At 41.0% G+C, this 20921-nt stretch overlaps 1 protein-coding gene across 1 annotated transcript in view; it reads left to right on the top strand.

Moving 5' to 3' along the window:
• The window catches only part of ROR1 (receptor tyrosine kinase like orphan receptor 1), a 432218-nt gene that overhangs the window by 379904 nt on the left and 31393 nt on the right, over nt 1–20921 (top strand). Inside the window, exons 5-7 of the mRNA XM_077119359.1 lie at nt 11913–12040; nt 14345–14662; nt 15727–15972. Of these exons, the coding sequence (XP_076975474.1) occupies nt 11913–12040; nt 14345–14662; nt 15727–15972 (692 nt within the window). The remainder of the gene's footprint in view (nt 1–11912; nt 12041–14344; nt 14663–15726; nt 15973–20921) is intronic.

Genomic DNA, 20921 nt, shown 5'->3' with positions numbered 1-20921 from the left:
ATCAACAAATCAAAGCAGAAAAATCACATGATCATCTCAATTGATGCAGAGAAGGCATTCGACAAGATTCAACATCCTTTCCTGTTGAAAACACTTCAAAAGATAGGAATACAAGGGAACTTCCTTAAAATGATAGAGGGAATATATGAAAAACCCACAGCTAATATCATCCTCAATGGGGAAAAATTGAAAACTTTCCCCCTAAGATCAGGAACAAGACAAGGATGTCCACTATCACCACTATTATTCAACATTGTGTTGGAGGTTCTAGCCAGAGCAATTAGACAAGAAAAAGAAATACAAGGCATCAAAATTGGAAAGGAAGAAGTAAAACTATCACTGTTTGCAGACGATATGATACTATACGTCGAAAACCCGGAAAAATCCACAACAAAACTACTAGAGCTAATAAATGAGTACAGCAAAGTAGCAGGTTACAAGATCAACATTCAAAAATCTGTAGCATTTCTATACACTAGTAATGAACAAGCTGAGGGGGAAATCAAGAAACGAATCCCATTTACAATTGCAACTAAAAGAATAAAATACCTAGGAATAAATTTAACTAAAGAGACAAAAAACCTATATAAAGAAAACTACAAAAAACTGCTAAAAGAAATCACAGAAGACCTAAATAGATGGAAGGGCATACCGTGTTCCTGGATTGGAAGACTAAATATAGTTAAGATGTCAATCCTACCTAAATTGATTTACAGATTCAATGCAATACCAATCAAAATCCCAACAACTTATTTTTCAGAAATAGAAAAACCAATAAGCAAATTTATCTGGAAGGGCAGGGTGCCCCGAATTGCTAAAAACATCTTGAGGAAAAAAAACGAAGCTGGAGGTCTCGCGCTGCCTGACTTTAAGGCATATTATGAAGCCACAGTGGTCAAAACAGCATGGTATTGGCATAAAGATAGATATATCGACCAATGGAATCGAATAGAGTGCTCAGATATAGACCCTCTCATCTATGGACATTTGATCTTTGATAAGGCAGTCAAGCCAACTCACCTGGGACAGAGCAGTCTCTTCAATAAATGGTGCCTAGAGAACTGGATATCCATATGCAAAAGAATGAAAGAAGACCCATCTCTCACACCCTATACAAAAGTTAACTCAAAATGGATCAAAGATCTAAACATTAGGTCTAAGACCATAAAACAGTTAGAGGAAAATGTTGGGAGATATCTTATGGATCTTACAACTGGAGGCGGTTTTATGGACCTTAAACCTAAAGCAAGAGCACTGAAGAAGGAAATAAATAAATGGGAACTCCTCAAAATTAAACACTTTTGTGCATCAAAGAACTTCATCAAGAAAGTAGAAAGACAGCCTTCACAATGGGAGACGATATTTGGAAATGATATATCAGACAAAGGTCTAGTATCCAGAATTTATAAAGAGATTGTTCATCTCAACAACAAAAAGACAGCCAACCCAATTACAAAATGGGAAAAAGACTTGAACAGACACCTCTCAGAAGAGGAAATACGGATGGCCAAGAGGCACATGAAGAGATGCTCAATGTCCCTGGCCATTAGAGAAATGCAAATCAAAACCACAATGAGATATCATCTCACACCCACCAGAATGGCCATTATCAACAAAACAGAAAATGACAAATGCTGGAGAGGATGCGGAGAAAGAGGCACACTTATCCACTGTTGGTGGGAATGTCAAAGGGTGCAACCACTGTGGAAGGCAGTTTGGCGGTTCCTCAAAAAGCTGAATATAGAACTGCCATACGACCCAGCAATACCATTGCTAGGTATCTACTCAAAGGACTTAAGGGCAAAGACACAAACGGACATTTGCACACCAATGTTTATAGCAGCATTATTTACAATTGCAAAGAGATGGAAACAGCCAAAATCTCCATCAACAGAAGAGTGGCTAAACAAACTGTGGTATATACATACGATGGAATATTATGCAGCTTTAAGACAAGATAAACTTATGAACCATGTAATAACATGGATGGACCTAGAGAATATTATGCTGAGTGAATCCAGCCAAAAACTAAAGGACAAATACTGTATGGTCCCACTGATGTGAACGGACATTCGAGAATAAACTTGAAATATGTCATTGGTAACAGAGTTCAGCAGGAGTTAGAAACAGGGTAAGACAATGGGTAATTGAAGCTGAAGGGATACAGACTGTGCAACAGGACTAGATACAAAAACTCAAAAATGGACAGCACAATAATACCTAATTGTAAAGTAATCATGTTAAAACACTGTATGAAGCTGCATCTGAGCTATAGGTTTTTGTTTTGTTTTGTGTTGTTTTGTTTTGATTTTACTATTATTACTTTTATTTTTTTCTCTATATTAACATTCTATATCTTTTTCGGTTATGTTGCTAGTTCTTCTAAACCAATGCAAATGTACTAAGAAATGATGATCATGCATCTATGTGATGATGTTAAGAATTAATGATTGCATGTGTAGAATGGTATGATCTCTAAATGTTGGGTTAATTTCTTTTTTTCCGTTAATTAAAAAAAAAAAAAGAGAAGGGATAATTGGAGATGAAGGGATACAGACTGTACAACGGGACTGGATATAAAAACTCAGAAATGGACAGCACAATACTACCCAATTGTAATGCAATTATGTTAAAACACTGAATGAAGCTGCATGTGAGGTATAGGTTTTTTGTTTTTTTTTTTTTCTTTCTATTATTGTTTTAATTCTTATTCTGTTGTCTTTTTATTTCTTTTTCTAAACCGATGCAAAAGTACTAAGAAATGATGAATATGCAACTATGTGATGTTATTAAGAATTACTGATTGTACATGTAGATTGGAATGATTTCTAATTGTTTTGTTAATTCTTTTTTTAATTAATAAAAAAAAAAAAAAAAAAAAAAAAAGAAGGGGTGATGGCTGTTGTCAAATGTTGCTAATAGGTCAATAAAGATAAGGAATAGAAATTCGCTATTGGATTTAGTATCATCAGGATCATTAACTGTGATAAGAGCTCTTTCCCTGGAAAGGCAGAGCAAAGACCTATTTGGAGTAGATCCGAGGGCAAATGGGAGAACTGGAGGAAGCAGATATGGTCATCATCTTTGAGAGGTATTACTGTAAAGGGAGCAGAAAACGGTGGAGGTATCCTAACAGGGACATGGACCGAAGGAATTGATTTTAAGATGGGAGATATTGTATACACTTGGTGTATTGAGGGGACTGAGACAGTAAAGATGGGGGGAAAAATGATGATAACACAGAGAGATAGGACAATTAACAGGGCACTATCTATGAATAGGTAGGAGAGGGGTGAGATCCAGTGCATCTGGCCAGCATTTAGAGTAGAACATAGAAGCTCCATACACTGTACCAGAGGAGAGGCAGAGTATACAGATGGATCAAGCAAGGATGGATATGTGGTCATTTAATCCAAATTTCTCTTCTTTAAGGCTAACCCCTAAGTTCTGGTGTTTCTGTTGGCTCTTTCTGACTTCATAAACCATACTCACTTCTGTCCCCAACATGCCCACAGAGTTCACACACATGCATGATTTTAGGCATGAGTAATCTTTGGTGCAATGAGAGAGAACTGTGGAATACAAACCATACGAAAGGAGTGGAGGGAAAGAGCTTCCAGCTGGAAATCTAGCCAGTGTGGAGGTTTTTGTCTGCTTTGTTCACTTTTCTCTCTCCAGAGCTTAGATTAGTGCCTGTCACATAATAGGCATATCGGTACATATTTATAGAATAAAGAAAGCAGAAAGGAGGCTTACACTTCATAAGCACCTACCATGAGCTGGCTACTTTGTATAGACTATCTCATGTAACATGACTCCAGCTTTACAGATGTGGAGATGCTGCTAAGGGGATGAAGTCTCTAACCCAAGGACACACACAACTACAAAGCAGCAGAGGCAGGATTAACCCAGTTCTGCGGATCTCCAAGGCCCTCGTCCTTCCACTGTACTGCCCTCAGCCCCTCTAAAAATATGGTAAACTCGGTCAAGTCACATATCCACTCACTCTTGGTTCTTTCACCTGTAGAGGGGTTTGGACCAGAAGGCTGCAAAGTCTGGTTTCAACTGAGAGACTCCGGGAGGTGGTAACAGGCCAAGGGGAAAGACACAGACGCGGTGCCTCCGTGAGGGCCCTGTCCCCTCCACAGCAGCCCCCCCCCCGCCGTGGACCCCTGACTTTAGTGCTGTCCTCGCCGTATGGAGCCACCTCTGATAGGGCCTCAGCTCTTGCCACTGGTGCGCCCAGGTATTCTGGACTCCGGCATGCTGTACCTGTCGGGGCCCTTGTAGTGGGAGGTTATGGCCTCTCTCCTTACAACTGACCATGCCATTTAGAGCTGTAATCCTATGCTTAGCCCCTAAGCCTTCAGCCCCACCACTCACCACGCCATTTTTACTCACACCACTTCCTGGTGCCTCTTTTCTTCATGATAATATCCACAACTGCTTGGATTTTTTTAAATATAATTTTGAAGTTGTGAATTATAAGGCTATGTTAAAAAGACTTCAGGGAAGTATGAAATCAGGGTTTGAATCCACAGAGAAGACAATCGAATGCTGAGCCTCTATAAATGTTTATACCTCCAGACGCCCGATTGGGGTCCTATCCTTCAGTCCCTCTCCCCGCCCCAGGAGAGCCTCACGCTGCCTCTGACCCCACGTACATTGGCTAGCACACTGTGTAATCCATCAGCTGTTGGATTATTCATCTTTTAAACTATCACCCCCTCTAGAAGCCTTCCCTGCTCTAACTAAATGGTCCTTTTTGTTTTATTCTCAGTACTTGTCTTCAACGAACATGTTGATTGAAAGAAAAGAGGGAGGAAGAGAAAGTAGGAAGGATGAATGAAGGGAAGTGGGGACAGGAATTATACTTATCACACTTGCATTTGTCCCCCACTGGACAGTAAAGTCCTGGAGAACAGAGATTATATCATTTGCATCTGAATGCTGAGGATTCAAGGCCTCCTCTTCTCTGCTCTGCTCTTTCCCATCAAGTTAAACAACCCCCATCCCCACAGTCCACCCCTCACCTTCTTTTCTCCTCAATGAACCTGTTGGAGTTTACAACTCTCTTTCAGAGACTCCTTGTCTAACAAGTATAGCTTGTGCACTTACAATATTACCATTCGGTGCACTGCAAATTTATATTGATTTTTAAAGTGAATTTCTACTTCTCCTGCATATTTATTTATTTATTTATTTGCATGGGCAGGCACCGGGAACTGAACCCCGGTCTCTAGTGTGGCAGGCGAGAACTCTGCCTGCTGAGCCACCATGGCCTGCCCTCTGTTTTTTTTCCCTACAAATTTTCACCTGTGTACGATTCTCTGTTTGACATAGGCTCCTATACTGTCTTACTGGAAGTGGGGGATTTGGGGGTGCACTGATTTCACCATTGCTTTTCGTGGAAGTTCCTGGTCCTTCTTAATCACCATCAGCAGAGGAAATGAGAAACAACACTGAGATGAAACAGGAAAGCAAGAACTGGGGATCAGATTTCACCCCACTTCTGAGCAGTAAGATGAAATGAAAACTCTCATAAGAAGTCCCTAAATTCCATTTACCACTCTTTTCACAAGACTCTTTTTTTCAAGCCTTGGCCAAAGGCATAAAAAAAAAAAAAAGAAAAAGAAAAAGAAAAGTCAAAGCAATCCTAGTAACATTTGTGGTTTAAAAAAGTATATGACCAGATTGGTATGTGTGAATCTCATATTATTCTAAAGCCCCATTATTCTCAATTGGCAACTTTAGAGGGTAGTTTGAATACTTGCTATTTGGAGAACTGCCAAAGGCCATCCAGAGGTTGCTAATGAGAACTTGGGATCGCTGAACTGGGGCCTCTAAGTCTCACCTCCGCATCCCCAGCTTCAGCCTAACCAGAGGGGTGAAGAAGACCCTTCAAAGGAGAGACAATGAAAACATCCAAGGCCTTCTGAGAAGGGGCAAGTCCACCATACCACCAAAGCCTCAGTAGATTGACGGGGGCAGCAATCGCTCATGCTTCTTGTCAGCACTCTTCTGTATCCTTCCAAATGCCCTACTAGTGCCGCCCTATCAGTCCAGTGTATGTTTAAACAGGAATAAAATGTATTACACGCACGATTTTCCCTCAAATTACGTTTGTGAGATACAAGCCTGGGTGATTCTGCTCCTTTTCCAAAGTGAAACGCAGCCCTTCTGTTTCCAAACATCCCTGTGAAGCAAAGCCAATACCTTCCTAAGTCTACGCTGGACCCAGGTAACTGTTATGCCCTGCTGTGGAAACTATGACAGAGCGAACGGTATTCATCTGTTTGCTTTAATGGTTCTTAGCCAACCAGAAAAAAAAAAAGCTTTTAAGATTTAAATTTATTAAAGCAAAAAAAATTTTTTTTTTTTTTGTGGTGAGAGAAAGAGCAAGGGATTAATTTTCTAATGAGAGAAATGTTATGAAGTACATGTGAACAGTCGGCAGTGTCCCTGTGTGGGAAACAGCGCATGGCATTTGGCACAGCCACTTCAAAATTACTCACGTTTCTAAAGGCATTCCAATAAGAGAAGAAAGGGAAATTAGGGTTAGTGGAATTCTCAGCCTTAGAGACTTAAATCTTTTCTTTGGTTAGCACCCTCTGGGTTAATAAGCCTTGATTGGCTCACTTTGAAATGTGACCTTAAAGGTCAAGTATTTTAACACATTGTCCTCTTTGATGCCCACTTTCAGAATGGTCTTTAGAAAACAATTGTGAGATAACTTTGGGATCGCAAATTTAACCTGTAATCGCCTGAGCAAAGTCTGCTTTTGGTGCTCCTGACAGTTCCCTGCGGGGATGTTTTCCTCCTCTCCTTCCCTTCTGCCACCTGCATCCATACCTGTCCTGACACCCTGGGGCAGTCAGAGCTGCTGAGACTGAAGTTATCCCGTCCTCCTGGGTGGTAACCTAACCAAGGATGCTTCGAGGCTGCAAGTCTTTGGGGGACTAAGGAGAGATTTGTGGATAGGTACTTAACTTTTCAGATTGTAACCTGTCCTTAATGTCTCTGATCTTTTATCCACATTGGAATAAGTCTGTATCCTTTCCTTGGATCCTTAATTTTGTCCTGCACTGCCCCGCCCCGCCCCCACCCCGTTAATTAAAACGCAGAGCTGATTTCACCTTTTAGAGACCCAATTGCACCTTGCAAGGGAGGCCCCGTCGTCCTTGGAGGAAGGAGGCTTCACACCCAGCCCCCCAGGTTCCTAGATCCTGCCTCCGGAAGCATATTTTCTGTGGACCACCCTAGCTATGCTTTTAACCAGATTGCCGATATGTGACATGATTTACAATTTAAAATGTGATGCTTTTCATCCATGCATGATCATGATGGTCTTTTGGGAAGGCACTGGCAGTTATTTTTGCTTGGGCAAAGAAAAAAATAACACGAGAGAAAATAACTCACGCTTGGCTAAACCGTTCAGTGCAGCACACCTGGGGACACTGTATCTTTGGGTCTATGTTGTGGCTTTTCTTCAAGCCAAGGTTCAGAGCTTGGGAGGAGTTGTCTTGACGTGATGGCATCTCCGTGGCTCCAACCTGGGCTCTGTGAGGCTGGCTGAGGGGCTGCATTCCCGGGGCTGATTATTTCATTCGCTGCAGTCTCCTGACACGAGGCCACCCGCTTAGGGCTTCCACACCCACTCTCCGGGCATCCCAGGGGAAGAGCCAGGAGGGTGAGAGCAAAAGAACGGGCTGCCACTGTGTAAATTAGCAATGCTTGTATCAGATTGGTCTGCTTGGAAGAGACCCACCAGCTTACCTCCAAAATACCTCCACTCTGAGGCTTGACCCTATGACATTAGTCACCTCCCAAGATCCCTCTGTCTGCCCTATTACATTTGAATGAGGGTTTTTTTTTTCTTTTTAAAAAAATTGAGGTGAAATTCATAGAACATGAAATGAACCATTTTGAAACGAACGATTCAGTAACAGCACATTCAGATGTTGTACAACCACCTCCTCTATCTAATTCCAAACCATTTTCCTTACCCTTTACCCCACCCCCCATGCGTCTTAATGCTAACACCTGGCATAAGTTTAGTACAATTATCCAAAGTAAGAAATTGACATTGGTACAATGCTATTCAGTAATCTACAGACTGTATTTGGATCTCACCAGTTTTCCACTGATGCTGAGGGTTTCTTTTTGAATCATGTTTCTAAGACGACAGTTTGCTTTCTTGCAGCCTTCATGGCCTCTGGAAACACTAAAGACAACTGGAGTGGGCTCCTCATGATGCAAACTTGGCGCAACTCCACCTTGGCATCTGTTTGGGGTATTCTGCATCTTTTCAGCCCCTTCTCCCACACCCATCCTTTCTCTTCCTTTCTACCCACCCCACTCTCACAAGCTACCTCCTGGGATTTACATGCCCCACACTTTACAATGCCCTTTTTTTCTCATTTGCAGAGCATTCTGTCCTTTACTCACTGTCCTGACAGGTTTGGCTGAGGATTTTAAGCCATTCTGACATCAATTGTCACTGTAAACCCCTTTGAGTTGCAAGTTGCAAAGGCAAAGTCTCTGCCAGACAACCTTTTCCTTTCCTTGTTCAATGGCTGGGTTCTCGAATGGTTACTTCTACTGGTGCACATGCGCTACCATCACTCTCAGTCCTGTTTTAGCATCCCTCATAAGTGCCATCCCATAAGGAATGGGAAGAGCCTGAGGGCAGGAGACACAGTTGCTTTTCCCAATCATTTGAATTTGGAAGGTTGAAGAGGCTGGTAACGTGAAAACTAAATTACCTTTATGAGGAACTTGAGCTCACATCACCAAGCACCCCTGCAGCCTGACACCATGGTGAGGTGGCTGATGCCAGCCACTCTTATCAGTCGCCAAATTGCATCTGCCCTTCCACAGGGCACTTTTTCTTCTCCTTGAAACTCAGCCTTGTGCATGTTCATTGCAAATGCCCTTACATGTTTGCCGCCTCAGCGCTTCTCATTTTTAATTGCTAAACATGGAGGGAGGCAGGAGGACATAAGTGATGAAAGAAGCATGAGCTGGAGAAAAGCATAAAGGTGATGAATGCTGGAGGAACTTTTGTTTCCCTCCAGCTATAGCCAGGGGAATAAATGGAAAGGAATGAAAGGAAATAGTGATTTTTATGTTTAAAAGAAAACACTCAGCTGACACCAAAGCAAAAAGTTCCTGTAAGTAGCACAGAACTTTCATAACCAAACCATTTGGAAGAAAAAACTGTAGAGTGTCTTGACAGGCACTGGTTTTGGGCAAATCTAGCTCTTCTACTTGCTGCATAACTTTGGACAAATTCTTTACTCTTTCTGATGCCCAGTTTTCTTATCTGTAATAAGGGGAATAATTACACCTGCACCTTCTTTGTAAAATTGTTGTAAGGATTAAATGGCAATACCTGTTTTATAAGTCTATGAAACTTCACAATGCCTGACACAGAATAAGGGCTCATTCTATGGCTTCTTAAGTTTAGGCCGATTTAATTAAAAGTTGTATTGTAAAGCCGGACATAGTTACACATCTAAGAACATAGTGTTGCGCTCTAGGTTTGAAGGTTAAGTTTAAATCCTCAACCATTATTGGCTTTGTGAATTTGAGTACACTTCTTATTCTCATTCTCCAAATGAGTTTCTGCCTCTGTAAAATAAGGATGATAATACCTCATTAGAGATTGCTTTGAGGAAAGCACTTAGCATAGTAGCTAAGCATTTAGCCCAGCACAGAACAGCTGACACTTAATACCTGTTTGTTTTTCTAATGTGGTTCTCAACCACATTTGAATCACCTGCATCACATTTGCATGCCTGCGCTACATCCCTCGCGGGTATGATTTACTAGGTCTGGGGTAGGGCCTGGGCATCAGGACTTTTAGATTCTTATAAGCAACCCGAGCTGACAGTTGCTCTCCAGCAGATAATGTTGTGTAATGTTTTTGTTTGTTGTTTTTGTTATTGTTTTAATAACTGCCTCCCAGAAGCTAGCCAGAATCATGGGAATTCTGGGCAACAGTCAAAAATTCAATCCACTGCAGCTCTAAGCCCCTGATAAAACTGTGTGGCCGTGGAATTGCATTTCATTTTATTCTGACATAAAGTATTCAAGGAGTCCTTTTAGAATCTTGAACGGGAAAGGTGGTAGGAAGTTTAGCCTAAGCTTCACACATAAAATATGGGAATTCCCAGTAGGTTGAGGATTTATATCTGGGGGTAATTCCAGAGTTTTGTCCTCCCTGGAGATATATATTGAAGCCTTGAGAGTTTAATGTGGGAGAGAAAGAGGTGTTCTCATAAGTGCACCTTAACAATCCAGGGCTCTGTTAATGCCTAGGGATAGAAAAGTATCATCTGCGATAGCAGGGGGTAAAGAGGAGGGTGTACGCTGGGCTCTGTACTTGTGTTTCCAAGATACAGGGCTAGGTCATCCAAAAACCTCCTTTCTCCCCATAGTTTTATGGTATTAGTTACCCAATAAAAGTTGGGTTAATTTTACAACCCAAGTAAAATTTAAGCCAGAAAGGTTTCAGCATTACTCTAGGATTTATGAAAGTAAACATGTAGAGTGCTTGTGGGATTTTTTTCAACATTAAAGTTTCTATGTCTTTATGTCGGGTATATGATGTATTCATTTGTATGAGTCCTTAAAGGTTACATTTTTAAGATCTTTGCAATTCAAACTATTTTCTGGATCCAACCAAAGATACTCCCCCCTCTCCATCTTTGAAATGACTGTTTTAGTGAGTGGGGAGTAGAAGGCAGCTGAGAGCTAGTGTCTTTCGATGACCACCCCATTCAGAGATTGTTTTTCACCTGGTTTTGCTGCTCTAATTGGGCTCTCTGGGCTCCCACGGTGACCCCAAGTGGGTTGGCTTCACCAAGTAGGAGTTTAGTAACTAACTGTTCTTCAAGTAAATGTCCTCTTTGGTCATAGTTAATACTTGTAAAATAAGCATGTATTACCTCTGGATTGCACTTTTAAAAAGCTTTTGCATTATATGATGGGATCCTTACAACTTTCACTTATGGGGCAGAGGGATCAGTCATTATCTCCATCTTAGACACAAAAACCAAGGCTCAGAGGGGTCAGACGGCTAAGGATACCCACATGTTAAGCCCAGGAAGAGAGTTCTGTTCTCCTGACATTTGCTCTGGGGTGCTTTAACTTAGAGGAAACCAAAGGGGAAAATGATACTTTGTTTAAATGGTTTATTGAGTTCAGGCAGGTTAACAGAGAGACAGCATCCAGAGTGGAAGTCAGCCGGTAAAACAAGGCAGGCAGCCTTTTTTTTTGGGGGGGGGGTGTGGAGGGGGGCTATAGTCTGCCTTTGAGAAACAATAGTTTGATTTTTTCTCTAGATTTCCTCGGACTCTCCAGTCCACAGTTTGCCCTTCCCTCTTTCTAAGGGTAGAGATACTAGGTCTCGGCACCCCGGAGTCACCCAGCTCCGCTGTCTTCTGGTTTGCTTCCAGCACACCCGGCTTCTTACCCTGTGGGTCCCCTAATTACATGTCAGTTGGAGTGGATCTCGCCCACGCCTTTGTAGCAAATGAAGCAGAAATAATCTCTGCTTAAAAAACGAAAAACTGTAGAACATGTGCCCAGATTTCCAACTCATTTCCTCTTTGCTCTTATGACTACATCCCATCTCCTACCCCATCACCAGCTGCGAAAATAAAAGTGTTTTCTCCCATACTTAAGGATGATTTTGTGCTTCGGGATGATTTTCTGGGGGCATAGGGAACTTGAACAACGTGACCAACAGATGTTTGAGGTGATGGATGGAACCCAGCAAGAGGCTAATTGCTTAGCCCGGGCTTGAGGATACGTGCTTAACCGCGCCCCCTGGTGACTGCTTAGGGTATCGTGTGATCAGAGCCAACTGTATGCTGCATCCACTAATATCTGTGCTTCATTTTTAGAGATGAGTATGAAGAAGATGGGTTCTGTCAGCCGTACAGAGGGATTGCATGTGCAAGATTTATTGGCAACCGCACTGTGTATATGGAGTCTTTGCACATGCAAGGGGAAATAGAAAATCAGATTACAGGTAGGTAACACCAATGAAATTGTATTTACCACTTGAATAATGATTTTTCTGCACCAAGTTTTATTGAACCCCTTTCTAGACATGCGGGTTGAGAAAAGGAACAAAGATGCATGAGACGTGATCTCTGTGCTCTGGAATTTATATATTAAGTATATTTAAATAATTAATTATAATAAATTAAAATAATTCATTGAAGGTTGCTCTTAGAGGAAAAGGAAGCTTGAAATCTCACATTCATTCAAGCACTCAGTAAATATTATGGAATGCTTTTGGCACATCAAGAACTGGGATGGACATTGGGGAGATGATGGTGTAGTGAATAAGCTGGGTATGTTTCTACCCTCACAGAGCTAACTGTTTGGAAGCAACATAGATGTAGATTGAAAGGGAATGAATTTAGAGTTTATAATTCTGGACATAAGTTCCCACGTTACCATTACTATGACTTTGGGGAAATCATTTACCCTCCATGAATATTTCTTTCTTCATCTGTGAAATGGGTGATAGGGCAAGATGATCATAGGACTCTTCCTGCTCTAACATTTTATATTCTTACCCTTCATATTTTTGAATGGCAGTTGTCTTTCTTTTTTGTTTTCGCATAGGCAGGCCCTGGGAATCGAACCCGGGTCTCCCGCATGGCAGGCGAGAACTCTGCCACTGAGTCACTGTTGTACCGCCCTGTCTTTCTTCTGGCATACATGAGTTAGGCAGGTTAGGCACCTTAGGCAGTTTTGCCCACCTTGTTCTGGAGGTCACAGGAGCCTTTATGCCCCTTTTATCAGTTCATATCCAACATTCCCTTAGTGTAGTTATCTTGTCTCTGTGCCACTTACACTTTGAAATCCATTAAAACTAGTATTGTCATGAGGTTTTAATGGGGTTGCCAGTTTGAGCAAATAAAAATACAGGATGAAAAAAAAGACAAAGAAAAGAACAGAAATTAAAATTTAAAAAGAAAAGAGAAAAATAAAGAATGCCCAGTTAAATTTGAATTTCCAATAAAGAAAACAAATACTTTTTCAGCATAAGGACATCCTCATGTTTATCAGAAATTTAGATTTGACAGGACACCTTGTATTTAATCAGGCAGTGCTAGGATTTAAGAATGGCAAAAAAAAAAAAAAAAAAAAAAAAACCAAGGCAGGCACATAGAACAGCAAAATTACGCCCCATGAGGAATCTGAAGGTACTGTGGGGTACTGTTTATCTGAAGAAACAACTGTAGGAAGATGTAGTTGCTACTTGCTAAAATCACCCCAGCTTTCAAGAACAAGAGCGATTCTCTGAGATTCCAGAGAGCAAAAGTAGGACAGATGGGGAGAAGCTGTTGAAGACCCATTTCAACCTAATGAAAGAATGTTTTCAACATACTTTTAACTAAGTATTCACAAAAGTAAATGGGGAGTTCTGATCTAACCTTGTGGTAGCCCATTTATAATAATCCCTCTTAGAGATTTTCAAGGACATCAGCTTACTGGAAAATATTACAGTTTTAAAAATCCATCTACCTTTGTTTAACCAGAATGTCCCAAACTCGCTTGCTATGGAATTCTAATTCCTCATAATCCTATTAATATACTACAGAATTAACATTCTGAGGACCATACTTTGGGGAACAGTGTATCACCAGCTTCATAGGAGGTGTTCAAAGGGAGGCTGGTCCTCTTTTGGACATGGATCCCCCATTTGGGAAGAAGTGAGGCTAAGAGACCACCCCTATTCTATAATACATATTGGGACAATTAGATTGTGCCCTTTAAGAACTTCCAAGTGAATTGCCTCACTTTTCAGAAGATAGAGTAGAAAGCATTCAAAGCCACAAAGAAATTAAACAAGTTATGCAAACTTATCCAGCAAGAGGCAAGACGCAAAGCTAAATCCAGTGATCAGGCATAGCCACTGCAGAAAGCAAGCTCTGCCCTGCAGCTGTCAAATGTTTTCGAAGCCTCACAAAACTAATAAAAAGTACCGGATGAAACACAAAGCTCTTTTGCTTTGTAGTAAAAATGAAAAATATATTGTACTTTAACCTAATTAATTCTTTTTATTAGGAAATGGTACATATGTAATTTAATCCTGTTTTGTTTTTTGTTTTTTTTAACTTTGTAGTCAAAATGATTTTTTCAAGCCTGAGAAAGTAAGCTCCTTAGACATCTGAAATAAATCTCCTTCTCTTGGCCTTGTCTGTTTGAGCACAGCAGATTCCTCTCAATGTGTGTTTGTATCTGATATCTGTTGACTAGATAACCAGAGAAGATAAACCCTGGCCCCTGGAAGTTGATAATCGTGTTTGTTTTTCAGCTGCCTTCACCATGATTGGCACCTCTAGTCACTTATCTGATAAGTGTTCTCAGTTTGCCATCCCTTCCCTGTGCCACTACGCCTTCCCATACTGTGATGAAACCTCATCTGTCCCCAAACCCCGCGACTTGTGTCGCGATGAATGTGAAATCCTGGAAAATGTCCTGTGTCAAACCGAGTACATTTTTGCAAGATCAAATCCCATGATTCTGATGAGGCTGAAACTGCCAAACTGTGAAGATCTTCCCCAGCCAGAGAGCCCAGAAGCTGCGAATTGTATCCGGATTGGAATTCCCATGGCAGATCCTATAAATAAAAGTAAGTGGTGGCCTGTGACCTTCTCTTGTGTCCTGGGGTCCAGCAACCCCATGGCAAAGTGAAAACTAGACCTTGACCCACAGGAATTAGTAATCTCGGTAGTCAGATTACCTTCGAATGGGCCCAATATCCAATACCGTGCAAGGTGTGGAAGATGCAGTGGTGGATTAGGCACATGAACCTGTCTTTAGAAAGGTTCATGAAGACAATCGTTTTTAAAACATGGGGACTTGCCTCTATCCTCTACCCCTTCATCACTACCAAACAAAAGACTGTTCCTCTGCATATTTCCCATTCATCTAGCATTAAGCTCTTTAGGAATTGTTTAGTCTCCTTTTGGAGTTAATATTATTAGTTAAATGAGTTAACGCATCTAAAATGCTGAGAACTGGGCTTAGTCCATAGTAAATGCTCAATGATTCATCATCATCATCACCATTATTACTATTATTACTATCATCTTATCATTATCACACCAAAATTCAATTTATTTCAACTCAAGAGATTCTGCAGAACTTTCAAGTAATAGCTTCTGTGGTCACCTGAAGAACTACATAACAGGACCTGCTTCTAAGGGTTGTCTAGTCCATCAGCATAGAAAGGGCCCTAACTCCTATTAGAAACTCATAATCCACTGTCCCTAATAAACATTTTCTGTGAATCACCAACTAGATTATTTATCATATGATGCACATCTTGGATCAGAAATGCAAGGGAAAGTTTGGCTTGAACCTTCCCTGAACCATTCACTAGAAAATTCCCCTATATCCCTAGGACCTGCCCCAGTTCCAATATTTCCTGTATTCAATGTTAAAAATACTTGCGGAAGGTAGGTTCTGTTCCCGAAGCATAAACTTTAAATCCTTCTAGGAATGTAACCATAAGGCTGGTTGTGAGTCCAAGCCCAGGAAGTAGGGACCTCTCTGCCCCGGGTGGCCCCTTCCCGGCAGGGAGGCCTTGGCCGAGACACTGTGTGTCCTCTGCTCCTGAAATTGCTGGCTGGCAGCTCCAGTATCTCCTCTATTTCTTTCTCACAGCATGGGCTTATATGTTGTGTTTTTCAGATCACAAGTGTTACAACAGCACAGGGGTGGACTACCGGGGGACTGTCAGTGTGACCAAGTCGGGGCGGCAGTGCCAGCCGTGGAATTCTCAGTACCCCCATACGCACACGTTCACGGCCCTTCGGTTCCCGGAGCTGAACGGAGGGCATTCCTACTGCCGCAACCCCGGGAATCAGAAGGAGGCTCCCTGGTGCTTTACCTTGGATGAAAACTTTAAGTCTGACCTCTGTGACATCCCAGCCTGTGGTAAATAACAAGTCGTTGTTTTAATGTGTTTAATTGCTTTTAAAAGCCTCCTTCCTCACCAACCCTTCACCGCCCTCCACCACCAGACACACACGCACACGCACACTTCCCTTAGGAGAATGAATTGGGAGGGGCAATGGAGATTGATAGTAGTTGTTTGATCTCAAACCATGTCTCTAGGCTAGATAAATCTTGCCATTTCTACATAAAAAACCTTTTAGGGTGCCAAAGCATATTCTGAAGAGGTAAGCTGCTTTTAAACCTACAGTTAGGCCACTGAACTAGTGCACAGAACACACTGGAAGTGGTCTCTCCAAAGGCACAGGTAAAACAGCCGGTCACAATGAGCATATAGGAAGGGCAGGAAAAGAGATTTATCCGTAATGGTCCATGTCCACTTACACCTTTTTCCACAAAAGGTGCATTGGAAGCAGAAAGGTAACTATTCTGCCACAAGGTAGAATGACTCGATAGCTATTCCTCAGTAATCCAGGGCAATTTGTCTGTAAACCATGTCCTCTGACTTATCCTTTTATACTGCAGAAGAAGTGTACAGGTTTGTAGAAACATAATAGAATTCCTGAGCCTGTCTGTTCCTTTCTGTAGAAAATGTTTGGAGGGTAGGAGACAGACAGTGAAGGTGTTAGTAAAACCTCGAGTTTGGGACTGATTTGCAACTCTGATTAGTCTTCATGATTCTAGTTCCCATAGGTAATGGCAAATGAGTTTCCCAGGTGTATGGTAGGAGAAACAGGATGTCATTGCTGGGAAAGCAAAGGCGAACGCTACAGCGTAGGGCCAAACAAGAAGAATTAATCATAAAACTGACAAATAACAGAAGTCAAGGTGAGCTGAGTCATTTACTAGATGATTATCCAAGCCATTCATTCAAAAATCTTTTAGGCATGGAGATGTGGCAGGGACCGTAAGGTGGAGTACAATTAGCACATCCAAGAAAAAGCAAGAAGGCCATTGAGGCTGGAGCAGAATGAGCAAGGGAGAGAGTAGAAGATGAGTAACAGAACCAAATCATGTAGCATCTTGTAGACCGTTTTAGGACATGAGCTTTTACCCTGAGAGAGCTGGAAGAGCACTACAGTGTTTTGAGCAGAAGAATGCCACGATCTGACATATGTTTTTAAAAGATCCCTTTGGCTCCTGGATGGAGAATGGACTGTAGGAGGTGCAAGAGCAGAAATGAGGAATCCAGTTAGGAAGTTGCTGCGATAACTCAGGGGGGGAGAGAATGAGACCTTGACAGGAGGAAGAGTCGGGGAGGTGGTGAGAAGTGGTCAAATTCTGATATATTTTGAAAAGTAGGGATGCCAGGGATTACTGATGGACTGAAAAGAAAGGGAGTACTCAAGAACAACTCCAGGGTTTAGGGAGGGGATTGTCTTTTGCAGAAATGGAGAAAATATTCAAGGAGCAAAGTTTGGTGGAAGCTAGAATCAGGAGTTTGTTTTGTTCGTGCTGCATTTGAGATGCCTTTCAGAAATCCAAAAAGAGATACTGAGAAGGCAGTTGGAGTTCAAGGGTGAGGCCTAGGCAGGACATGAATATTTTGGAAGTGTCAGCATACAAATGGCAGAAGGCCAGGAGAATGAAGAGGAAGCTGGCTTAGCAAATGGGCAGCCCAGCACTGAAGGGAAGAGAAACGTGTCTGGCTGACAAGAAAGATGGAGATGAATTGAAGACAACAGTTGACATTAGAGTGAATGTTCAGCATCAGTAGTCTCCATTCATGACGTGACAACTACTTTACTAAGTGACTACTGTGTGCCAGGGCCTGTACAAGACTATCTTGCCTTCATTACCACATTTACTTCTCGTATCCAGCCTCTGGTAGCCCCACTGTATGGATGAAGAAACCGACTCAGTAACAATTAAGCAACGACACCCATGTATCAGTGGCTGAATCATGGATAGAATCATGTCTGCCTGATTCTCAAACCTGTTTTTGCTTATTCCACTAAGCAATACCATCTCCTCTAAGAGAAAGCAAAGTGAATCTGCTTAACAGATTAACAGCAACAAATAAACTATAAATATATAGTTCACAGTAAAAGCAGTGTATTACAGTGGTTAAGGGCCCAGGCTCTCACATCAGAGTGCCTGGGTTTGAATCCCAGTTATTCTATGAACTAGCTGTGTTTGCTTAGGCAAGTTCCTTAACTCCTCCTCATCTCATTTTTCTCATTAGTAAATGGAGATCATATAATAATGATACCCACCTGGGATTTATTGTGAGAACAAGTAAATTAACTGAAAAACTCTGTGGTGCCTGTAACATAGTAAGTTTTCAATTAATAGTATAATTATTATATTGTGAATATATAAAGAAGAATTTAAAATAATTTCTGTATATTCAGCATATATAGAAGAATGCCTTCTGTCTGTTAAGAGCAAAGAGTAATTGACAGCTCACTATGGGGAGAGAGTTGAAAGAGGAGTAAAATGTGATCCATGCTTTTGAGGCATGCTAGCTACAATGCAGTATAGATGACACAGTAAAGGTTAGCACAGATAATATAGAACAAAGACAAAGGAGAGCTAAAACATATTAAGGACATCCATAGGAAAAAAGTATTAACAGACTTAATGGTGAACATGTGGGAAATTATTATTCTACAATTTCATTCTCACATGTTACCTGCTATCATATTGTCTTTTCCTACAAAATGGTTTTCCGGATGGTTGAATACACCAAGTTGGAGGAAGAGGTGATCACATCCCTTTGTGTATGGCTTAGACTTCAAAATACCTTCAAATGGCAGATAAAGAACATATTAAGAAATAAACTCTTGCTTATTTGATAACTTCAAAGCAAATTCTCCTGCATTTTTAAAATATCTTGCACTTAATAATTTATTATTTTTTCCACATGTTATATTCAACATTCATAGTAAAGAAGTAAAATAAAATATAGATTTATGGTCATTTCCTTAGTTGCCCCACCCCTTCTTCCAAACCAGGTACAATATGGAGACCTGCAGTAAGAAACACGTATGTGAGCCAGGCACGATGGCGAGTGTTTTCATATGCTTTACTTTATAGTCATCCTCATAACATGACAGGTATCATCAGTCCGGCTTTGCTAATGGAGAAACAGAAGCTCAAAATCATCCAACTAGTGAATGACAAGTCTGTCTGATTCCAAAACTCATCTTCTTACTACTTTACTGGGCTGTCTCAGGATACTGATGTATGTCCTTACGGAGACCAAAAGAATTGTTCTAAAGAAGAAATGCATTGTCCACTCTACCCGGGATGAACATCACTGTACTGTAGGTGATGCTGGCTCTTAGTTTCCAACTAAAGCCTTTCAAAAATAGGGACGTAATTTGCCCATAAACTGCGAGATTTGTTGATAATCCAATTCAAGGACTCAAACTCTATTACAATTATTTTAAGTAAAGACAATCAACTATACCTAAAAAATACTGATTTTCATTTCATCATTTTTCATGAATCTATCAGACCAAACGCACTCTGAGAGAAGAAAGAAACCATGCAAGGTCTTTCAGACTGCAGAGAGAAAGATCACTTACACTGATAAAACACCTACTATGCGCCTACACAATGCTCAGAACTTGACCTATTCATCTCCATTTAAAACTCATAACCACTTTGTGAGGAGGTATTTTACTAACTCCATTCCACTGAGGTTCAGAAGGGCTAAATGACTTGTCTAAATCAGACAGCTAATCCCTGATGGAGTTGGACTTTGAACCCTCATCTATCTAAGTACAGCTCCCAAACTTGGAAGCTCACTCTCTTTTCCTAGACATTTGGCTGTTCCCCATTTAAGATTTTTCAGAAATAAATACACTAAGACAATAGGCTCAGCCTCTGGATTCCACCATGCTGACTCCCATAATATGATATGGCATCAAAGAATGCTGCTGATGAAGAAATCCATCATAGTATTACTTAGTATATTATTATAATATTTATCAGTACAGTGATGTTGGAAACCCCCAGAATATTTCTTTCTGCATATCAGTCTTCAGAGGACACAGTCAACATTTTGAGGACAGTTCATCCTGATCATGTGGAGATAGATTTAGGTGAAAATTAAATCTGGAGTTGACAAGACAGTTTTCACCACTTCAACAAAAAAAAGGTAAAGAACGTTTTCATTTCATTTTGAAAGAAGACAGTTCTCTTTAATTCTCCAAGCCAAGCCACAGATACATCCATTAAAGGCACAGGGAATCCTTGATATGTGATAAATAAGAAGGTGCTGAGAGGCCAGTGGCTCCCCAGAGTGAGACTCAGAGAAAAGAGGAGTTTGGCATGCAGGGCTCCTCATAATCACCCCTCAGCAGCCCCACCCCACTTACAAAGTATTTATAGTAGAATCCTACTTTTATAACACTTTTTTAGACCATTGGATTTTTTTTTTTATTCTTTTCATCTTCACAAAACCCATGATAGATAAAGTAGGAATTTCTAGCACTGTTATATATATGAGAAAATTCAGGCCCAGAGAAGTGATAAGACTTATCCAAGATCCCAAATGAACTAATAGAAACCAGGTCCCCTATCTGTAGGACCACTGCTTGTGTTTCTACACCAGTGGTTCTCAACCAGGGACAATTTTGCCTCCCGGGGAACAGCTGGCAATGTCTGGAGATACTTTGGCTGATGGGAGGGGTGGATTGCTATCAGCATCTGGTGGCTAGAGGCCAGGGGTGCTACTCAGTACTCTACAGTGCACCCAACAGCTTATACAGAGAATTGTCTAGCCCCAAAATGTCTACAGTACCTAGGTTAAGAAACCGTTTTATACATTATAAAATAATAATATTAAACAGGAGTTACCATTTATTGAGTACTTACTATGAGCCAAAAACTATGCTGAGTTTTTTTGTGCATCTCATGTATGATAGTTCTATAATCCTATAAGTAGGGTTTTATTATACTCTCTTTACAGACAAGAAAGA

Source organism: Tamandua tetradactyla, chromosome 11 (assembly GCF_023851605.1).
Source record: "Tamandua tetradactyla isolate mTamTet1 chromosome 11, mTamTet1.pri, whole genome shotgun sequence".
Taxonomy (NCBI): Eukaryota; Metazoa; Chordata; class Mammalia; order Pilosa; family Myrmecophagidae; genus Tamandua; species Tamandua tetradactyla.
This window is presented reverse-complemented; position numbering and strand designations above follow the sequence as displayed.